Source organism: Varroa destructor, unplaced genomic scaffold (genome assembly GCF_002443255.2).
Source record: "Varroa destructor unplaced genomic scaffold, Vdes_3.0 BEIS01000006.1, whole genome shotgun sequence".
Lineage (NCBI taxonomy): Eukaryota > Metazoa > Arthropoda > Arachnida > Mesostigmata > Varroidae > Varroa > Varroa destructor.
Genome location: NW_019211459.1, coordinates 9997762 through 10014409, shown reverse-complemented (window position 1 = coordinate 10014409; position 16648 = coordinate 9997762). Strand labels below are relative to the sequence as shown.

General features: G+C 39.1%; 2 protein-coding genes across 3 annotated transcripts in view; one reads left to right on the top strand and one right to left on the bottom strand.

Moving 5' to 3' along the window:
* The first annotated feature begins 313 nt into the window (after positions 1-313).
* On the top strand, positions 314-3300 carry LOC111252746 (mpv17-like protein 2). 2 transcript variants are annotated; one of them, XM_022811116.2, is made up of 6 exons: positions 319-469; positions 759-871; positions 1171-1402; positions 1877-2020; positions 2483-2703; positions 3093-3300. In XM_022811116.2, the coding sequence occupies exons 3-6, from the start codon at positions 1255-1257 to the stop codon at positions 3144-3146; spliced, it is 567 nt and encodes a 188-aa protein (XP_022666851.1). In that variant the 5' UTR covers positions 319-469; positions 759-871; positions 1171-1254; the 3' UTR covers positions 3147-3300. The 2 variants fall into 2 exon arrangements, with proteins under 2 accessions (XP_022666852.1, XP_022666851.1); XM_022811117.2 differs by lacking the exon at positions 759-871 and having other exon boundaries at positions 314-469.
* A 3194-nt stretch (positions 3301-6494) lies between these two features.
* The window catches only part of LOC111253393 (neuronal acetylcholine receptor subunit alpha-7-like), a 35672-nt gene continuing 25518 nt past the window's right edge, over positions 6495-16648 (bottom strand). Inside the window, exon 10 of the mRNA XM_022812714.2 lies at positions 6495-6997. Coding sequence (XP_022668449.1) covers positions 6905-6997 — 93 coding nt within the window. The 3' untranslated portion in view covers positions 6495-6904. The remainder of the gene's footprint in view (positions 6998-16648) is intronic.

Here is a 16648-nt window from a genome sequence, read left to right as displayed (position 1 = left end):
TAAGCAAGACAAAACATTGCACAACCTTCCTGAAACGAGCTCATCAGGAAATGTTGACAGACTTTTTTTGTTGACATGACTATTGCTTATAGATACGCTACACATCAAACTCTTTTGTGGAACACACAACCTGACAGACTATCGGCAAGATTGTTACCAACGTCTGATAGAAATTAATGACTGGCAAAACAAGCAAAACATATGTAGCACAAGTAAAATAATAGCGAAAAGGCTCTCATTGTTAGCAGATTTTTCTAGAACAGCCGAACCTAAAACGGCTGGCGTACACTTATTCACTATGTATTTATATACAGTATCACACAGTTTTATCGGTTTCGAACGAACCTGTGCATAAATGCCATTAATGAACGCATTATTCTAACTGATGTCAGTGTGGTTGCTCGGCCGGATGAAAAAGGAACAGACAGACACTAGAAGAACGTTACAACAAATTACTACATAAAGAAAAGTTCGTGTAAATTTGATTTCAATACGGAAACAGCGCTGCAAGAGCTATACACTGGCAAAGTTTATTAAAAATGTTTTAATACTGACATCTTAGCATGATGAAGGCGGTTGTCGATAGCTTATAGATATCATGGCATTTGCCACTTTTGAGCGAACGTTAACCGGATAATTGTTTTATACGTATATAAATACACTTCTATAAGGTATGGCGACCGCATTGAATTCTGAATAAAAGGTAGCATGCAGCTCACAGCTTTTGTTGCGTTTATTTTTGGTTGGTGCGCGATCAGCTGTTTTGCCGGCAGACGTCATCTTTGATCCCGTGTAAACCCACAAGTGTAAATTTTTAGTGAACACGAAGTAGTTATATTAAAAAAACTGCTTAACAACGAGACAAAGAACGGTAGGTTGTGAATAAATAAGTAGTGGACTTGCTATTGTGTTTCATAGTGGACAGCGGCATCGTAATGGACAGCAGCTTAAGGCTTTCTGCCTCTAGAAAGCAGCTTGCAGAAAGCAGCTTGCAAATTTGGATAAAATGTGAAAGAATCCATTTAGAGATCTAGGACCAAATATCAAGCACTGACTCTGAGTGATGTTCTGCGACATTTTGAGGCTTATCGTAAAAAGTAATTTATTATTATTATGAAATATGTTACGAGGCTCCTCCTACAGAATGTTACACGTACTTTGTTTTTACAGAACAACCGGTTCATTTTATAAAACTTCGAAGGAAATTTCCAGCTTTGCTCTTTGGGATTTTATAATCAGCCCTTAGATACGGATATGCGGAAATTTGCTCGAAAGGCCTTTTCAGACTACCTGCTAGCGACAAATCTCACGTTGGGTTCAGGTTTTATGCTGGCTGGAGATGTTCTAGCTCAAAAAGTGACCAGGGCGTCGAACGATGAAGCGCACAACTGGAAAAGAACAAGTTAGTGGCTAACAGATATAGACTCTTAGTTGATGCTCCTCCGTTACAGCTTGGTGGGTAAAACCTCCAAACGTGAGGAATACAAGGTGGTCGTGGTGCGAATTCGGGTTTCTTTGTTACGGAAGTAATGGTAGAGATATATTCAACGAAATAAAGATTTTATGTAAAATGTAGCAATAAAATTACCTGCAAACGTGTAAGCTTTTCTTCTAGACATTGTTGTAAGCAGTATTAATTTTTAATTTTGAAATGAAGCAAGTAAAAACGCGAAAACGAAATATATAATTACTTGCCACTCGGACGATCTTGCCAATATTCTCTTTCATTGTGAAATTTAGCTGTGCCATGTGTATAAGGAACATGCGTATGCTACTATCAGAATTTTAAACATAAACAAAAAAGGTATGTGATACAACAGTTACTTTATAAATCGATCGCTGACGACAGAATCTGGGAAACTGTGATTCGTTTCAGAAAATATGGCAATTATGGGAACTGGCTTCGGTGTTCTGGGCCATTTCTGGTACAGTTTTCTAGACCGGCGTTTTCCAGGAAAAACTTGGGCCGTTATTCGATCAAAACTTCTAGCAGAATGTGCTGCTACTCCGGCATTTGCAGGTAATCACCCCGTACCACATAAGGTAACATTTCATTATAATCATCAATTACTATTATTATATAACCTGAAGTAAATAGACAACAAGTTTTTTGCTGATTAATAAAAAGAATAGTTGCATCAAGTAAATAATATTTAATAAAAATAACGATTATTTAGTTGGTGCAACTATTTTTCAATAATTCTAGTAATTTCTTTCAATAATTTTATTCTCGATTGTTAATTTTTGGGCAAAACAGACAATCAGTAGAGCAGAATCGTAATGCATATTTGTTAACCCACTATACGAGGAAGATTCGCTGTTATATTTAATCGAAGGTCAAAAAGTAATGACGGTGTTATGACTGCGAGATATGCGTGATGCGATAAAGAAAGTCAAGTGGCAACCCAAGGCCTAAGGTTTATTTAAGGTATACCAGCGGAAACTCACTGAGGTTTTCTTTTTAATGTTCACACTATTATAGGCTACACATTTGTATCCTATGGCATACTGCAGGGTAAAAATTTACAGAGCTGTGGACATGACTTTAAAGAAAAACTGCACCTGGTCTGCATAGCCGACTGGTTTGGATACGTACCGTTACAAGCGATCAACTTCTATTATGTTTCGCCGCAATACCGATTTCTGTTCGTATGCAATTTGGCCGTTCTCTACGACTGTTTTCTTGCATGGTTACTTAATAAGGTGAGCCCCAATACGGCAAATTTGTTCCTAGATGTATAAATTATGTACTCCATATTCCGAATGAGGGCAAGTTTTTTTACGAAATGGAAACGTCAATAATAGGTCGGGCTGCCGAATGTATCTTGTGCCTATTATATTGGCTCTCCCGACAGCGTTAGTAAACTATGTGCAAGAACAGCTGAAGATAACATGCTCGATGTTGCAACAGTAACGAAGACACAATATAAACTGAATAGGAAACAAGCGCGTAATCTTTTTTGAGAAAGGTAAAACAATATTAATGTAACAGTTTAAGGAAAAGTTTAAAGGCCAATTATTTATTTCGTTTGTCCCTTAAAAGTTTAAGTACAAAACGTAGCAAGTATAAAAATATATGTTATCATTTTCAGCCCCACTCTTCCGCGATTCCATCAGAAGAAAATGAACCCAGTGACCAACATTAGAGACAGATAGAGAGAGGGAGATGCTACGATCTATTCAGGTGTAACAGTTTTTATCAAAAAAAATTGTTAAATATTTAATTTTTATTATTAAAAATTCTATGTGGACTTAGCCAGTTACATAAAGCCGTGTTAATAAAGAAATTTATTTTAGATAGTCAGACTGTCATTGCGGAAGACGAGTTATTAGCCTAATTCAATCAACAAAGCCATCTGTTGGTAAGCGATAATTAAAGTGAATGTGCATTGTCATGTGGTAGGGGAAGTAGCTTCATAAGAATTGAGAACGATTCTTTAGGTTTCAGTTTAGGTATTTGAAGGTCGTTGCAAGCTAGACTAGCCGATTCCGCACAGTTAACTTATGTGATTTTAACGAGCTTCACACGTACTTTAATTGAAAAAAGATCAGTTTCATGTTGGTTTCTATTAAATTAGCCGTTTAAGTTTTACGAAGTTTTTCGGTATGTATTGACAGCCAAGGTTAAAAGTGCCCCTCGATTTTGATAAACATGTAGAATAAGCCAGCCGAGTTACTTTGAAATATTATTAGAAGAAGCTTATGGTCATTTTGGTCAAAGGTGTTTTGCGATATATTTATTTAGGTAAATGTTTACCTTTCTGATGATGGTCGGCGTTCTGAGCTTATAACAGCGTGCGAAACTGGTAGCGATACCCCCTGACCTCTTAATGTACCATATTCCATTTTATTTGTAGTCAGAACTCACAAGCATAATTACGTTCTTTCCACTATAGCAATTACTGGTAGGCTTCATTAGTTCTCACTTCAAAAATAACCACAACAAACTATAAAAACGTTCGAAGTACTTCCCTCAATTGTAATACCGCAGTTCTAAAAATGATTCATCTAAACGTTTTAAAGATGCACTAAATCAATCAAACGTTGTTCTCTTTCTGTCATTTGCAAACAATCAATGAATTTCACCCCAAATGACCTCCTGAGTAAATGCAATATTGAAGAAGAAAATAAATTTTACTATGTCCATTTAGAACCTTTGCTTAACAATGCGATTCACTGTATGAACTTTTGTCGATTATACTGACTTTCGGTGGTCACGGTAGATCACAATTTGCGTGCGGGTTTCTAAATGTAAAAGCTGTCCTGCTTTCCCTTCTAGTGATAACATATGTGACGATACAATTGTTGCTGTAGAAACGAGGCCATTTACTGAAGTTAGTATTTAGTCGCCTTAATCCTGGTTGTTGCAATTACTGCTGCAACTAGGTTTAGTATATTCCGAGCGCACTTCCGTCACGCTTGTGTTCTGGGCCTACATTTGGACCAGTGAATTCTTGGGTCGCAAAATGTTGAACAAACATTTTCCTGTTCGTCCCTAAGCCATTCTTCGACATAATGTCAATTAGGTTACTGGTGAACTGCTCTACACAAATTACATTGCTTGCTATATATTTTAGTAATTTAGTTTTTGGATTTATAATTTTTGGTTTATTTTTGATTGATTTATAGGTTTGTCTTAACGTTTATGTTTTTTGATAATGGAGGCCGAATGGTTCGTAGTCCTCGTCAGCTGTTCGTGGTGAAAGCGTTAGCAGACTCTTCGGTATCATCTACCGTTTTTGCCCAAAACTCGCATTTTGCCCAACATGGGTGTAAAACGTGATGAAATTGAGAATCCTAATGGGCTAGCCTCGCCTCTGACGTGCCAATTACCAGTGAAAATAGCTTCGACGTAGTGAAGAGGCGGCAAGTTTGCCGAAAAAATATTCCAAACAACTTTTAGAAGACCTAGTAATTGCAAATATCGTTATAGTCACTGTCATTTTTGCCACTAATAAATTTCAGCAATGATTAGCCTTCACCTTTTAGATGCTGGACACTGCTTCTGTGTGCAATTGGCTCGGAGCCGAACTTGAAAAACGTAGAGGAGCTCATTCGCTAGTAGTTCTGTCGAATATAAGGTTTTTTATTATTATTATAAGATTGAGCGTTTTAGAGAAATTTGCTTGTGTTATTAACACTACTCATGAGGTACACCAGATTAAGCCAATTGTTCTCAAAACTGTGACATGCATTATTCATATAGAAATGAGTCGGCATTTACCGAAGTTTATCACAGTATGCGACTCCTTGGTACCTGTCATGAGCATGAAAGTAGAAATTTAGATGATGTCTTCAAACGTTATATTAAAGTAGATCGATGCAAAACGTTCGGTTTCACTGAAGATAGCTGTGTCGAAGTTCCAACAGCATAAATACGAGGTTCAGCTGAGCAGAACATAAGTTAAGCTTATTTGTTGACATCGCTGTTTTTCCAAATGCTGGCTGTCCTATTTGTAAACATGAAGACAGACATAAAAATCCAACCAACTATAGATCTATCACTATGACGCACTTCAATGCGAAACTTGCGCTAAACATCAGCTTCAAACTAATTGTTCAGCCTTATTTTGTTCGTCAGACCTTTTAGGCTCCCGCTTTTGTGGTCTGGGGGTTTGTAGCTTTTGTACCTACATTACTCGTTCTTGCGATGGAACAGGCCACTTAATCAATACTGTAAAGGCTTTCGATGCCATGTCCTGTGTCGTCTTTTTAGAAACAATTCGCTAGTATGTCTTTTTCCCTGTGGTCTACGATTGGTTCAAACCTGATTCCACCGACTACTTAACTGCAGTATTGTCTCGTATGTCCATTTGTTAACACGTGGGGTTTCGTAAAATTCAGTTTTAGGCCCCTTTGTATTTTTTATATGAATATATGAATGCTTTTCTACATCAAGTCGCGTGAATTTGCATTAGCGTTATATAGCGTTTGTTTTCGCAACTCGTCCGCCAACGTAGACATTTGTAACTTTGAAAGTAAACGAGGCAACGTTATAGCTACCTACTTGACCCTTTACTAAACACTGCCAAAATGGAATATCCTCTTTAAAGCTTATCAATATCTTATCAACGTGCCACACCGCTTGATTTTGGTGGGACAGTCGTTGAATTAACCTCATTCGCAATGTACGCTGGCTTGACAGTTGGACAAAAACTGGTTTCGGCTAATCATTTCCTTAAATTACATCCAAACTCTGTGCTTGCATTACTAGGTTATTTAGTCTTACCAGAAGTTCCTCCCGGAATAGACTTCCGATTCAGACTATTTTTATAAACCCCTTCTTAAACCGTACGCGATTGGGTTTGGGCAAAACATTTTCTCAGTATTTAAATATGGTATCTATGATCCAACGTAATGCGATTCGGACGATCATTGGGTTATCGAAACCTGTTCGTGCATCAAGTTTCTTCAATAAGCGTGAAGTTTTTATTGTTGTTGACTGATGCGCAAATCAATGAACCGTGTCTGATCTCCACCGCTGCCAGCTTTCTAAATGTCTTATCAGAAACGACCAATTGGCTAAGCACCGGCTTATCAAGACAAATATAATTGGAACCCCTTACTATTCCATATCCGCTGCACAAAAAGCCACAAAGCCTTTTCATAGTTACAGCTATAAAGTAGTTCGCTTTATTAACCTTCCGAGTCAAGATTCATTAAACATCGTTTGCAGTATGTTGGTGTCGACGCTTATTTTATTGCTATACGTTGCATGAGACTGCCTCCACTTTTGAAATCTTTGTTGGTCTAAGTCTCTTTAAAGTGAAGCCACCTTAGGGCTTGTATGTTAAAATACAATAACTTTGTAAAACGAACCAGAAATAGACGCAAAAAACAAGCATAGTGCACAAGCAACAGGCATGATCAAGCCGCCTGTTGCGCCTGATTCATGTTCGCGTGGTCAATCGTTAATTGACCAAGCTTCACGCAGGGGCAACGGGATGACAGACACTGCAGCTGGAATCAGTTGAGGCCTAAAGAGCTTCTCCCGTTTCTGTTCAGTGCGAATCCAGAAATTGTCAGTTAGCAGGGTCGATGCATAAATAATGTCCAGATAGCCTCAGTATTGCCCTTAATAATAATAAGCTTGTTAGCCCTTGGCATAATATATATATGTATATATAGTGTAAACATTTGTATTATTACCTACGGTTTTGCTTAATATACCTTGTGTAACGTTGGAATCGACTTATATCTGAAACCATATGTTATCACTCCACACATTTCCAGCGAAAGAGGCTTCCCCTCCACCTTACATAATTCATTTTCTGCTCTGTTCGAGTTGACTCAGTATCTGTTACTGGTGTTCTTTGTGAGCACATTATCATGTATTATATATAAAATAGATACTTTTAACAACGTTTAAATGGCACCTACCTAGCTTTCCATCCAAGTAAATAGTGTTTATACAAGAATAGAAATGCTTGGATTTTGCTTATGTTTGATACCGTAAGGTTTGACAGAAGGACGTTAATATACCGTATAATACGAGTTTGCGCGTCGTCCATTTGCTAACAAACTCTTAAGCTAGGTAAAGATTTTCCACCACATCTAGGACCCCCGCAAAAATTCTAGCAATTTTTGCCATTTTTTGCTTGTAAACTTGCAGAGGATGGACCATGGTGAAAATTAGATTTTTGGGATTTTGGTAAAGTTTCAATTTGTATGAGTTCCAATTATTTTAGCGCTGACAATATAAAACACCTCTAAATAGACTGTAATGTAAATTAAGGCATAGCGCATTTTCTAGGCAATAGTTATCCTAATAAGACATTTCTCTAAATACGGGGCAGAAGCTAGAGATGTTCTTTTGTAATGGTAGATACTGTTCAGTAGGCATTCTTTGACGTTGACCGTAAGCGTCTCGTGCAGTTAATGTCGCTCTTACAATGGCGTGCTTTCTAATGGCACAGGCGTTCAATCTGCTGTTGTGCGACAGTTCACTACGGAATAAAAGACCGGTACGTTTCGAAAATTGATCATCCTAGCATGAATTAGTCAGCAAGTCAAACAAAATCTCAGTTGGCTGTACCTCGAAAAGAGAGCCTCTTTCAACATCGTGTTGGCCGACGTACCTTTGAAACTAACAAATGTTTTCTTAATTCGAAACAAGGGCCTAAAGCCACGCAAATTTTGGGAATCAGAGTTGTTTTAACATTTCTCATAAAGTTTTGTCATAGATAACAACAGTACTGGACGTAAGAATCGATCTGTTTGCTTAGCTGCTACTGAAATTACGCTGTTGCAGCACTCATACCGGTAAAAGAATTACCTTAACAGTATTGTTTCACTTTGTGAATCCTGTATATATCAGTGCGTAATAGTCATAGGATTATTATGAAATATATACATGTGTATTTTTTGAGACGCGCTTAAGCAGATACGTTAGATTATAATAAATGGTTTCCAATCAATTAGAGCGCAGCGTAAACCTCGACATAATATGTTTTGCATAAATAAGGACAGAAGTGTACTCAGCATCTTGCAACACGCTGGCGCTGTTGTAGAATGGATAATGTCGTACGCGGCCTGATGGAAGACCCTTAGACTTGGTAGTAGCAAACCGAACAGGTTGATCGAGCAGTTAAAGTATCGATTAATTCGTTGGGTAAAAGGCACCTTGATGTTAAGCAATTTTTAACTAATGTACGACGGATCACGAAGTTTACATTTTTTTCCCCAGTTCGTCACGATAACACGAATGAGTTCGTACACCGAGTAGATCTGCTTAGTCTGAGACTATTTACTGGAAAGGCCCGACACCCCAAGGCGGTCTGACTCTCGGCTTGACAAAATATGCGACCAGTCTCACCCGGCCTAAAATGCTACCGCCATTTTAGAACACAGTAATTTCAAAAACGATTTTCGACTCTCGCATCAACCCCGACCAGGATGCCAGCATGTATCTATATGGACGTGTGTGCAAACTCAGAACCTTTGTATGGAGGTCACTCTTACGGCGACGATAACGGCATATCAAATGACGAGTCTTTAGAGATCGCCGGTACTAAGCGTAGCTAAGGAAGGTTGGAAAGTTGACTAGTCTGTGCTTGTGAATTGTAAGCGCTGTAATTTTCAATCACAAGAATTGTGTTCGGTACTTCATCAGCAAACTGAACCGTTGGTGTTCTCAAGCTTTGGTAAAGGCCTGCCAGGCTCTACGCGAATTGAAAGCGCGATATTATACGGAGAGAAGGAGCTGGTCTCAGGTTCAGGATCAATTCGCCATTGTGACACTTTCCTGTCAACTATATGTTGCAACAAAAACAAGCTGTCTCGAAACTGCGCGGACCAGCCAATAACCACTACAATACACCCTAATTTAGCCATTTTTGACGGTACAGCATCTTTTTAAATATCAGTACATCTTTCACACTAACTAGCACCGGTTCTGGCTGTTCATGTCTTACTCGCGTGCGATGCGCCGCTTATTTATGTTGCGCTACGACTTCCAAATAATAACAATATGCACCTCTTGAGATCCTCGGCGAGTACTTCGCATTGTCCTTCGCCGCTTCGTTCCGTTGTAGAACCGTCCCCAGAATCGATGCAGTTCCGTTCCATTCAGCGGCCAATTTCTACTCAGCCTTGTGATCCCTAGATCCAGTTCCCCTGACAGCCTTCATATACCCTCCAGACTGACGCTTTGTTCTCCTCACGTACTGCGGCCATTTCGGACCACCCGTTGTTTAAAAAAAGAGTCTCCCTTTAATACACCTTACTTGAAATTAGTTTCGTTAGAATCTAGGTTTTCCTTAGAATGCCAGATGACCACATGACTAATCTCTTTCGACTTTCCTAAACATACCTCGTGCGTTTATAGCTGCCTACCACCATACGGCCTGCCAGTCGTCAACGTTTTCAATTACTCCTGATACGTTGTTTTTGCACTAATATGATATTTACGCACATGCTGAAATCATCCAGGCTGTACAAAGGCGCTCCATAGGTGCTGTACAATTGGCCGACAACGCATCCTCGTTGCAGGGCTGCCGTATCCTCGACTGCGTGCAGTAACTTGTTACACGCGGTAGTTTTACTATCGTTTCGATAGGATAGATATACTGTGTCGACGTTCTCTTCGAAAGCGCGGAGATCGTTCAGCGGAGTTCGATCAACATACGTGGAATTCGAACAACAACTGCCGAGCCAGCGCCCCTGCTCACTGCCAACGATAAGTCGGTTTGTTTCCACAAACACGTCCGCATACTCAACTCACACTTCATCTTTATGTATTTTAGGAACTTGACCCACTAAATCGCCATCTGGGGCTTCACGATTAATCAATTAAACCATTTTGTATTAGCCGATGTTAAACTAAATCATCGCCCACATTGCCAATGCAATCGCCATCCATATCACACGCTCACAGTTACTTAAGTTGATCTTGCGGCTAAACAGTGATGCACGACCTCATCATGTGGGCTTACTTTCAACAACCTTTACCGGTCCCTTTATCCCTAACCCACATTCCCCGCCAGCTGTTCCCTTTCGCCACTATCCATAGCTCTATTTTACACCCGTATCTGTTTTTTCTCTTTACATACCAGCATTTCGATCGCCTTTTCGGTGCCAGCAGCAGTGCCAGTTGCATAAGGGTTGCAAAATGCGTCAAATTCGCTGCGAATGGCCATTAATAGATATCTCTAAGCCTTTTCCTATTTTTTGCCTCTTCCCGAACGTATTGTCTCATACATTTCCTTAATAATTCGTTTATCCTATCGTTTCATAGTATCTTATTAGGTTAAGGATAAGGGTAAGAAAGTTATCCCCTTACGATTCCTTTTTGGGTTTCCCATCGGCGATTTACGTATGGATCATTTCAAATGTATTATGTGTAGGCCGTATAACGTAAAACGATATTCGCTCTGGTAGTAATTATTCCAGGCACTGTATCCAAACGATGTATGTCACTGAACTAGAAAAATGGATCTTCGCACTACGAAAAGTTATCCAAATTATGCTTTCTTAAAATTCAGTTCTGCTTGTAGTAGTCTGTATAATAAACAAAGATGAATAATAATTTGTGCGCGAATTAAAATGTTTTTAATCAATTTCATTATATATTTTCGCACCTGTATACCTTTAATGTTCATGTTCAAGGACACAACGTCCTTTTACTGAATTTGAGATTCGACTAAATCCGAACTATAGTAGGGGGCCGCATAGAACAACTCATATTCCGTCCGAATAAAACCGCGGACGCATATTTAATTCAATCTTCAATTTTTGTTATTTTTTGTAACGAATTCTATTCGCTGTATAATCCTCTTGCTTGAATAAAATAGCTTGATCCGTAAACTACCGACGATGCAAGCACCGTAGAAATATCTAGAGTTTCTGCGCTGGAAACTTGAACTAAGTAACAACATCAGTACGCTGTTCCAGTGGCAGAAATGACTGGCTTGGGGGGTCCGTCTAATTAATCCGCCCGTTCCGGAAAATGCTGTTTCGAGCGAGATTTGGCAGTAAAACAGCCTTTCAACTTACACCTTGGGTGAGACGTGTTTAGTCAAAAATGTTAGATAGGACAAGATATTACGATGTAGGCACAAAAGTGATCCTGAGCACTAAAATGTGTACGGACGGGACCAAATAGGTGTTGCGGGTGTTTCTAAGTTTGCTTTGCTTCAGTGGTACATATGTAAATATTTAAAGCATCTTCTCTCACAATTAGGTTGGTATATTGGAGATTTTCTAGGGAATTTCCTAATGAATCTGCCAATTTTTTCTAATGCAGTTTTTGGGCTTAGGGCAAAAGGTCATATTGGCAAGGTGACGTGGGCGTCAATTTTAACACACATTAGCGATAATTCGGGATTGAAGTCAATTTTAGTTTCCTCTAGACTTGAAGTTACACAAAATCTAATAGGCAGTGTATGCTTATAAGTAAGTCATGTAATACGAGGTGCAGACGCCCAGATCAGCATTGGATCTAACGTTTTAAATAATAGAAGTAGATTTAGCATTAGGTGTTGAATAGGACTTTTACGTATAACCACACGATATCCTTTGATAAATCCGTGATGAAAACAATGATAGTTATTCTAATAACTTGCAAGAATTATGACCTTGGCCCCGTATAGATCGTAGACAAAGTACGAGTAATTTAGCGTCAATTCGTGCGTGAGTTGACAAAGAGTTATTCTTAGATGTAGCTTGGGCAAATATACACTTTCTCTTTCCGGGCTACACCTAATTACTGAGACACGTCAAGAATAATCTTTCTTGCCATAAAGGCACGATGTTCTTTACAACACAGTTATATTATGCACGCTAGGACTCGAACGGAAATCATTCAGGAACCCTTGTAGATGTCCGAAACAACAGGACGATAGTGTTATGACCAGTGCCGCCAACTTCCATGATTAATCAGGTCCATCCTTAATGTATTATGGACTTTTTTATGAAAGACGAGTGTTTTTGTATACGAAGGCCGGCGGAAATTGCAGACTGTATTAACGTCAATTGTAAGTGCAAAATGGGCATGTATATCAAAAACAAACACAAAAATATCTTACGTGTTGTTTCGGTCTCGCATCCAACTAAATTTAGCCAACGACTTTAGGTAAAAATCTGCTTTGATTAGCAGATTGATAGCTGTGAAGTAGAAGTTCTGAAGTGGCTATTTTTTATGTGTAAGTTTGTTTAATTACACGTATTTAATTTCGAATAAGTATATAATGCGACTACAGAAAGATAGCAAATATATATACATAATTGTTAATCTAGTTATGAAATATACTTGAACTCCTTTTGTTCCTAAAGTATATGATAAGATCTAAACATTTTCTCGAGAGTTTGCTTTAACTTGAATTGTCACGTTAAATCTGATAGGCGTCATCTGTTTGATTTATGTTAAGCTTGCGCCGCTACAATTATCGTATTACATTTCCGTACGAGCACCTATTATACTGCAGGTAAGTCATTAGTAAATAATGAACGAGGTGAGGCCGATGATCGTTTTTCGATTTCTTGAGGTCCAGTTCCATTTTTTGTAGATCCTCTCGAATAGGCCAATACGAAATACCGTCGTCACACAATTTTGCTATCCTTTCTCACCTACCTACTTAGTTTCTCCAGACAGAGCGTCCTTCGGAGGACATCTAGCGATTTCCGATCGTCAGGATACTGCCTATGTGAAGTTCCATTTGAGATTCAATTCGATTCCGAATTGAGGGTGATGTTATGGGTGCACGGGAAAATCTTACCGTCTGATCTGAGGTCTAAAAATGATCGCTTATGTGGAAAAGAAAAGGAGCATAGTTTGCGGAGACTGTATAGGAAGAACAGGGCCAGGTATCCAAAAGGCTCCGAAGTCTATGGAACAATCATAGCTGTCTGTAGATAGCTATACCTAGTGTAAATGCGCAGCGTTATAATCGATTCATTAAAAAACAAGGCGCATATAAACGACAAAGGTATTTTGAAGACAATGATGTTCATTGTAGTCCTCAATAATTTTGCATTATTTTCGATGGACTGTAAGTTTTGTCTGATTCGAGAACTAGAACTAGAAGGATTTTGATTGTGTAACAGCCTTTGTTTAGCTTGGCAAGGGTAACAAATCTCTTGTTTGGGTAGAATATTTGTTTTATTCATTAGGTGATTGCATATTATAAAGTAACAGTAAAAATGGCAGAAGCTAACTGTTCGAATAGTGTGCATGATGGTGTACAAGAATAAATCTGTCGTTTTCACGGCTATACTTTTGAAGGTAGCAAAATGTATTTCGACTTTCTTAACGGCTCACATAGAATTGGACATAAGCCTTGTTTATATACTTATAACTTGTTTACGTCTGTACTAAATGATCGATGGATGTAACAGGATTCACTCAGAGCCACATGGAAAGGTCTCGAATTTTTGTCCTGACGTACGTGCTATTTTTGGGGTACAGGAGGCGTCCAGCAGCCGTGCGTTCATTATCCTTTCCATTCCCATCTCTAGTAAAAGTTTGCATACTAGTTCATCAGTTCGACAACCTTATCCATGGCATGTGACCCCCTTTGTAGCGTCCTGTCTGGCGTTGCTGTTCTTACAATATTTAGTTGCGACTACAAAGGTCTGATCCGCCTAGCTTACCTTATACGAGCTTTGGAAAATCTGTCCTGACAACATGCCATCACAGGCGCCGTCAAACACTTCAACTCCCGAACGTGTCGTACACATGGATTATTATCCAGCAATTCAACGATTATCACCGAGACGCATATTCAAATATACGGACGATAAGCATCTCGTTTGTTTGGTGCAACGGAAACGATTCTTGGTATGAGTGTCCGCGTCTCGGAGTGACTCTGGTGGCACAAAATTTGAATCGATATCTATCTGATTAATCAAAGAGATTATACGCCTGTACGTAGGATTTGTATACAATCAAACTAATAGCTACGTTGCAGATTGATCTAGATAAAAGGTCGACGAACGAGCTCTTATTAAGGAGAACAGTACGAAAATCTTCTGTTTCTATCTTGGCCAAGTAAATCACGCAAATATAAAATTGATTCCCCGCGCCTGACTGACATTGTCAGGTTCAGACAATACAATTATCTGAGGCCCATATTTATATGGACTAGCGAAATAATTGTTTCGTTAGTGAGCGTCGGCGAAGATTTGCCTTTTACCGTGCGCTAACGTTTCGAGTAGCAACCTAATGAATATACGATATCAATTTTCTGTTCACTCGATACCACGTATAATGTTTTCACATACATCTCTTGTCGAAACATGCTATAGCGTTTCCGTGACGAGAAAAACAATACACGAGCCCATTTCGAGATGAAGTTTACGTGCTTGTTACCTAGAATATGTTTCTAGAAGACTGTCATAGCTGCTCCATGTGGTAGCTCAATAATGGTAAATTTGCCATATTTTCCAACAGTACTAGTGTGAGACGATTGTGCTATGAAATGTCAACGGTTGAAAATTGCACAAAATCAGAGGCAAAATTTTGATCTTGATAAAAAAATCGTTAAGCCCAAAGTCTTCTCATGTGCTGGGCATTTTTCAAGCAGTTGTCTGATTTGTGACACCTCAAAACGTTCTAAGCGTTACTCTGATCAACACTGAAGCAAATATCTGTTAAAGATAGGAAGACTGAAGGCTGAAGATAGGATGCAGTAAGTTTCTTTTTGTTGTAATGCGATCCACACATAACTATGGCATATTATGATAACGTATATTGTTGTTGCCAGCCGCTGACTAAACAAATATTTCTTCTCATCCATTATCTTATTTAGTGCCAGTTCTCTTCTGTCTGCAGAAATCTTCTGTCTCCTGATGTTTCTAGTGTAGCGACTCAGGAGGTCAATCAACGAACTACGCCTTGTGAAACCTTTGCGTGTTTTGGTCGTGGACTAGTTATCGCTGCGTAGAAATCAACTAGAGGCTACGAAAAGGAATCCCAATACCACGTAGGCGGCCAGTGATTGTGCCGCTGGAACTTTTCGATACCCCTGAAAAAACTGGTTTAAACGAACGGCGGCTTTGAAATATCCAGAGTTTTGCCATGGGACATATGGTCAGCTGGCGTCAATTAGCGAGATATCATTTCATTTTTTTGTGTTAATGTCCTTTCATAAGCGCATGCCTACATGTATCATTTCCTAAAAAGTCGATGTTTTCCTTTTGTCGGAACTGAAAGTTCTGGTAACCAAACTGTAACTTAACGATGAGTGTGTGTGTGTGTGGTAGGAACCGATTTTAAATATATCATGATTCTGGCTGCATGCAGTTGTACGGTGACCTGATACAATGGGCCTATAATTGAAGAAATTATAAAATTATATTTGGGGATCGAATCTGACAAAAAAGAATAAAAGTTCGTTGCGCCAGAGTATGTACAGCTGTCTCTTGGCATTCTCTTTTTCCGTACTGCATGGCACATGAACATGCACGTGTTGATCAAATGCTGATAGAAAAATTAAACTACATGTAACATAAGTAAAATGTTATTGTAGAAATTCTTTATTATTTTATAGTTGCAGCTATGTAACAATGCGGACCTGCTACGTCTAGTTCCGATCGAATACACGCGAGTTCTCATTACTTCGTACTCCTTCACCTATCTGTGTCAGTATTGTGTACAATGCACGGTAGACCTACCTATCAAATGCCCTGAAGCGCTATAAGCTTCCGCGATAGAGCCTAAAGTTAGCTATATACTTCTGCCAGTAATTGTTGTCGCGGATCGTGTAAAGATCTCTGCGCATCACCGAGCGCACCATAAGCTGATCGTCGCGGGGCGATGGTGAGAAAGTATCCAACAACACTCAGAAAGGTGAAGAAGAATCTTTGGCTAACTGCGTAGCAGCGATTTAAAGTAACTCGCAAAACGGAAACATTTCCTGACAAAGGAAAAACAACTGAATAGCGCTGCCAATAGCAAACAGGCGACTAAAATCAGTATATAATTTCGATGAGCGACAGATATGCGGCAATGACCTACGCCGAATCAGGCCCCGAATAGGAAACGCCGTATAGGTTCATACAATCGCCGGCGAATAAAATATCAATTTTGAAAAAAAAATTGACCATAAATGGCTAACCGTAATCGCATCTAGCAATACGGCACATAATCTCGTCACTACAGAATCGGTCTCTTTCATGACAAAAATGAGTCAAATTGACAGCGTTTATTACC

Coding starts and splice junctions, on each gene's coding strand:
- LOC111252746 (XM_022811117.2), top strand. CDS start 1,255: ATGCGGAAATTTGCTCGAAAGGCCTTTTCAGACTACCTGCTAGCGACA. Junction 1,403..1,876: donor GCACAACTGGAAAAGAACAA/GTTAGTGGCTAA, acceptor GATTCGTTTCAG/AAAATATGGCAATTATGGGA. Junction 2,704..3,092: donor TTGCATGGTTACTTAATAAG/GTGAGCCCCAAT, acceptor TATCATTTTCAG/CCCCACTCTTCCGCGATTCC.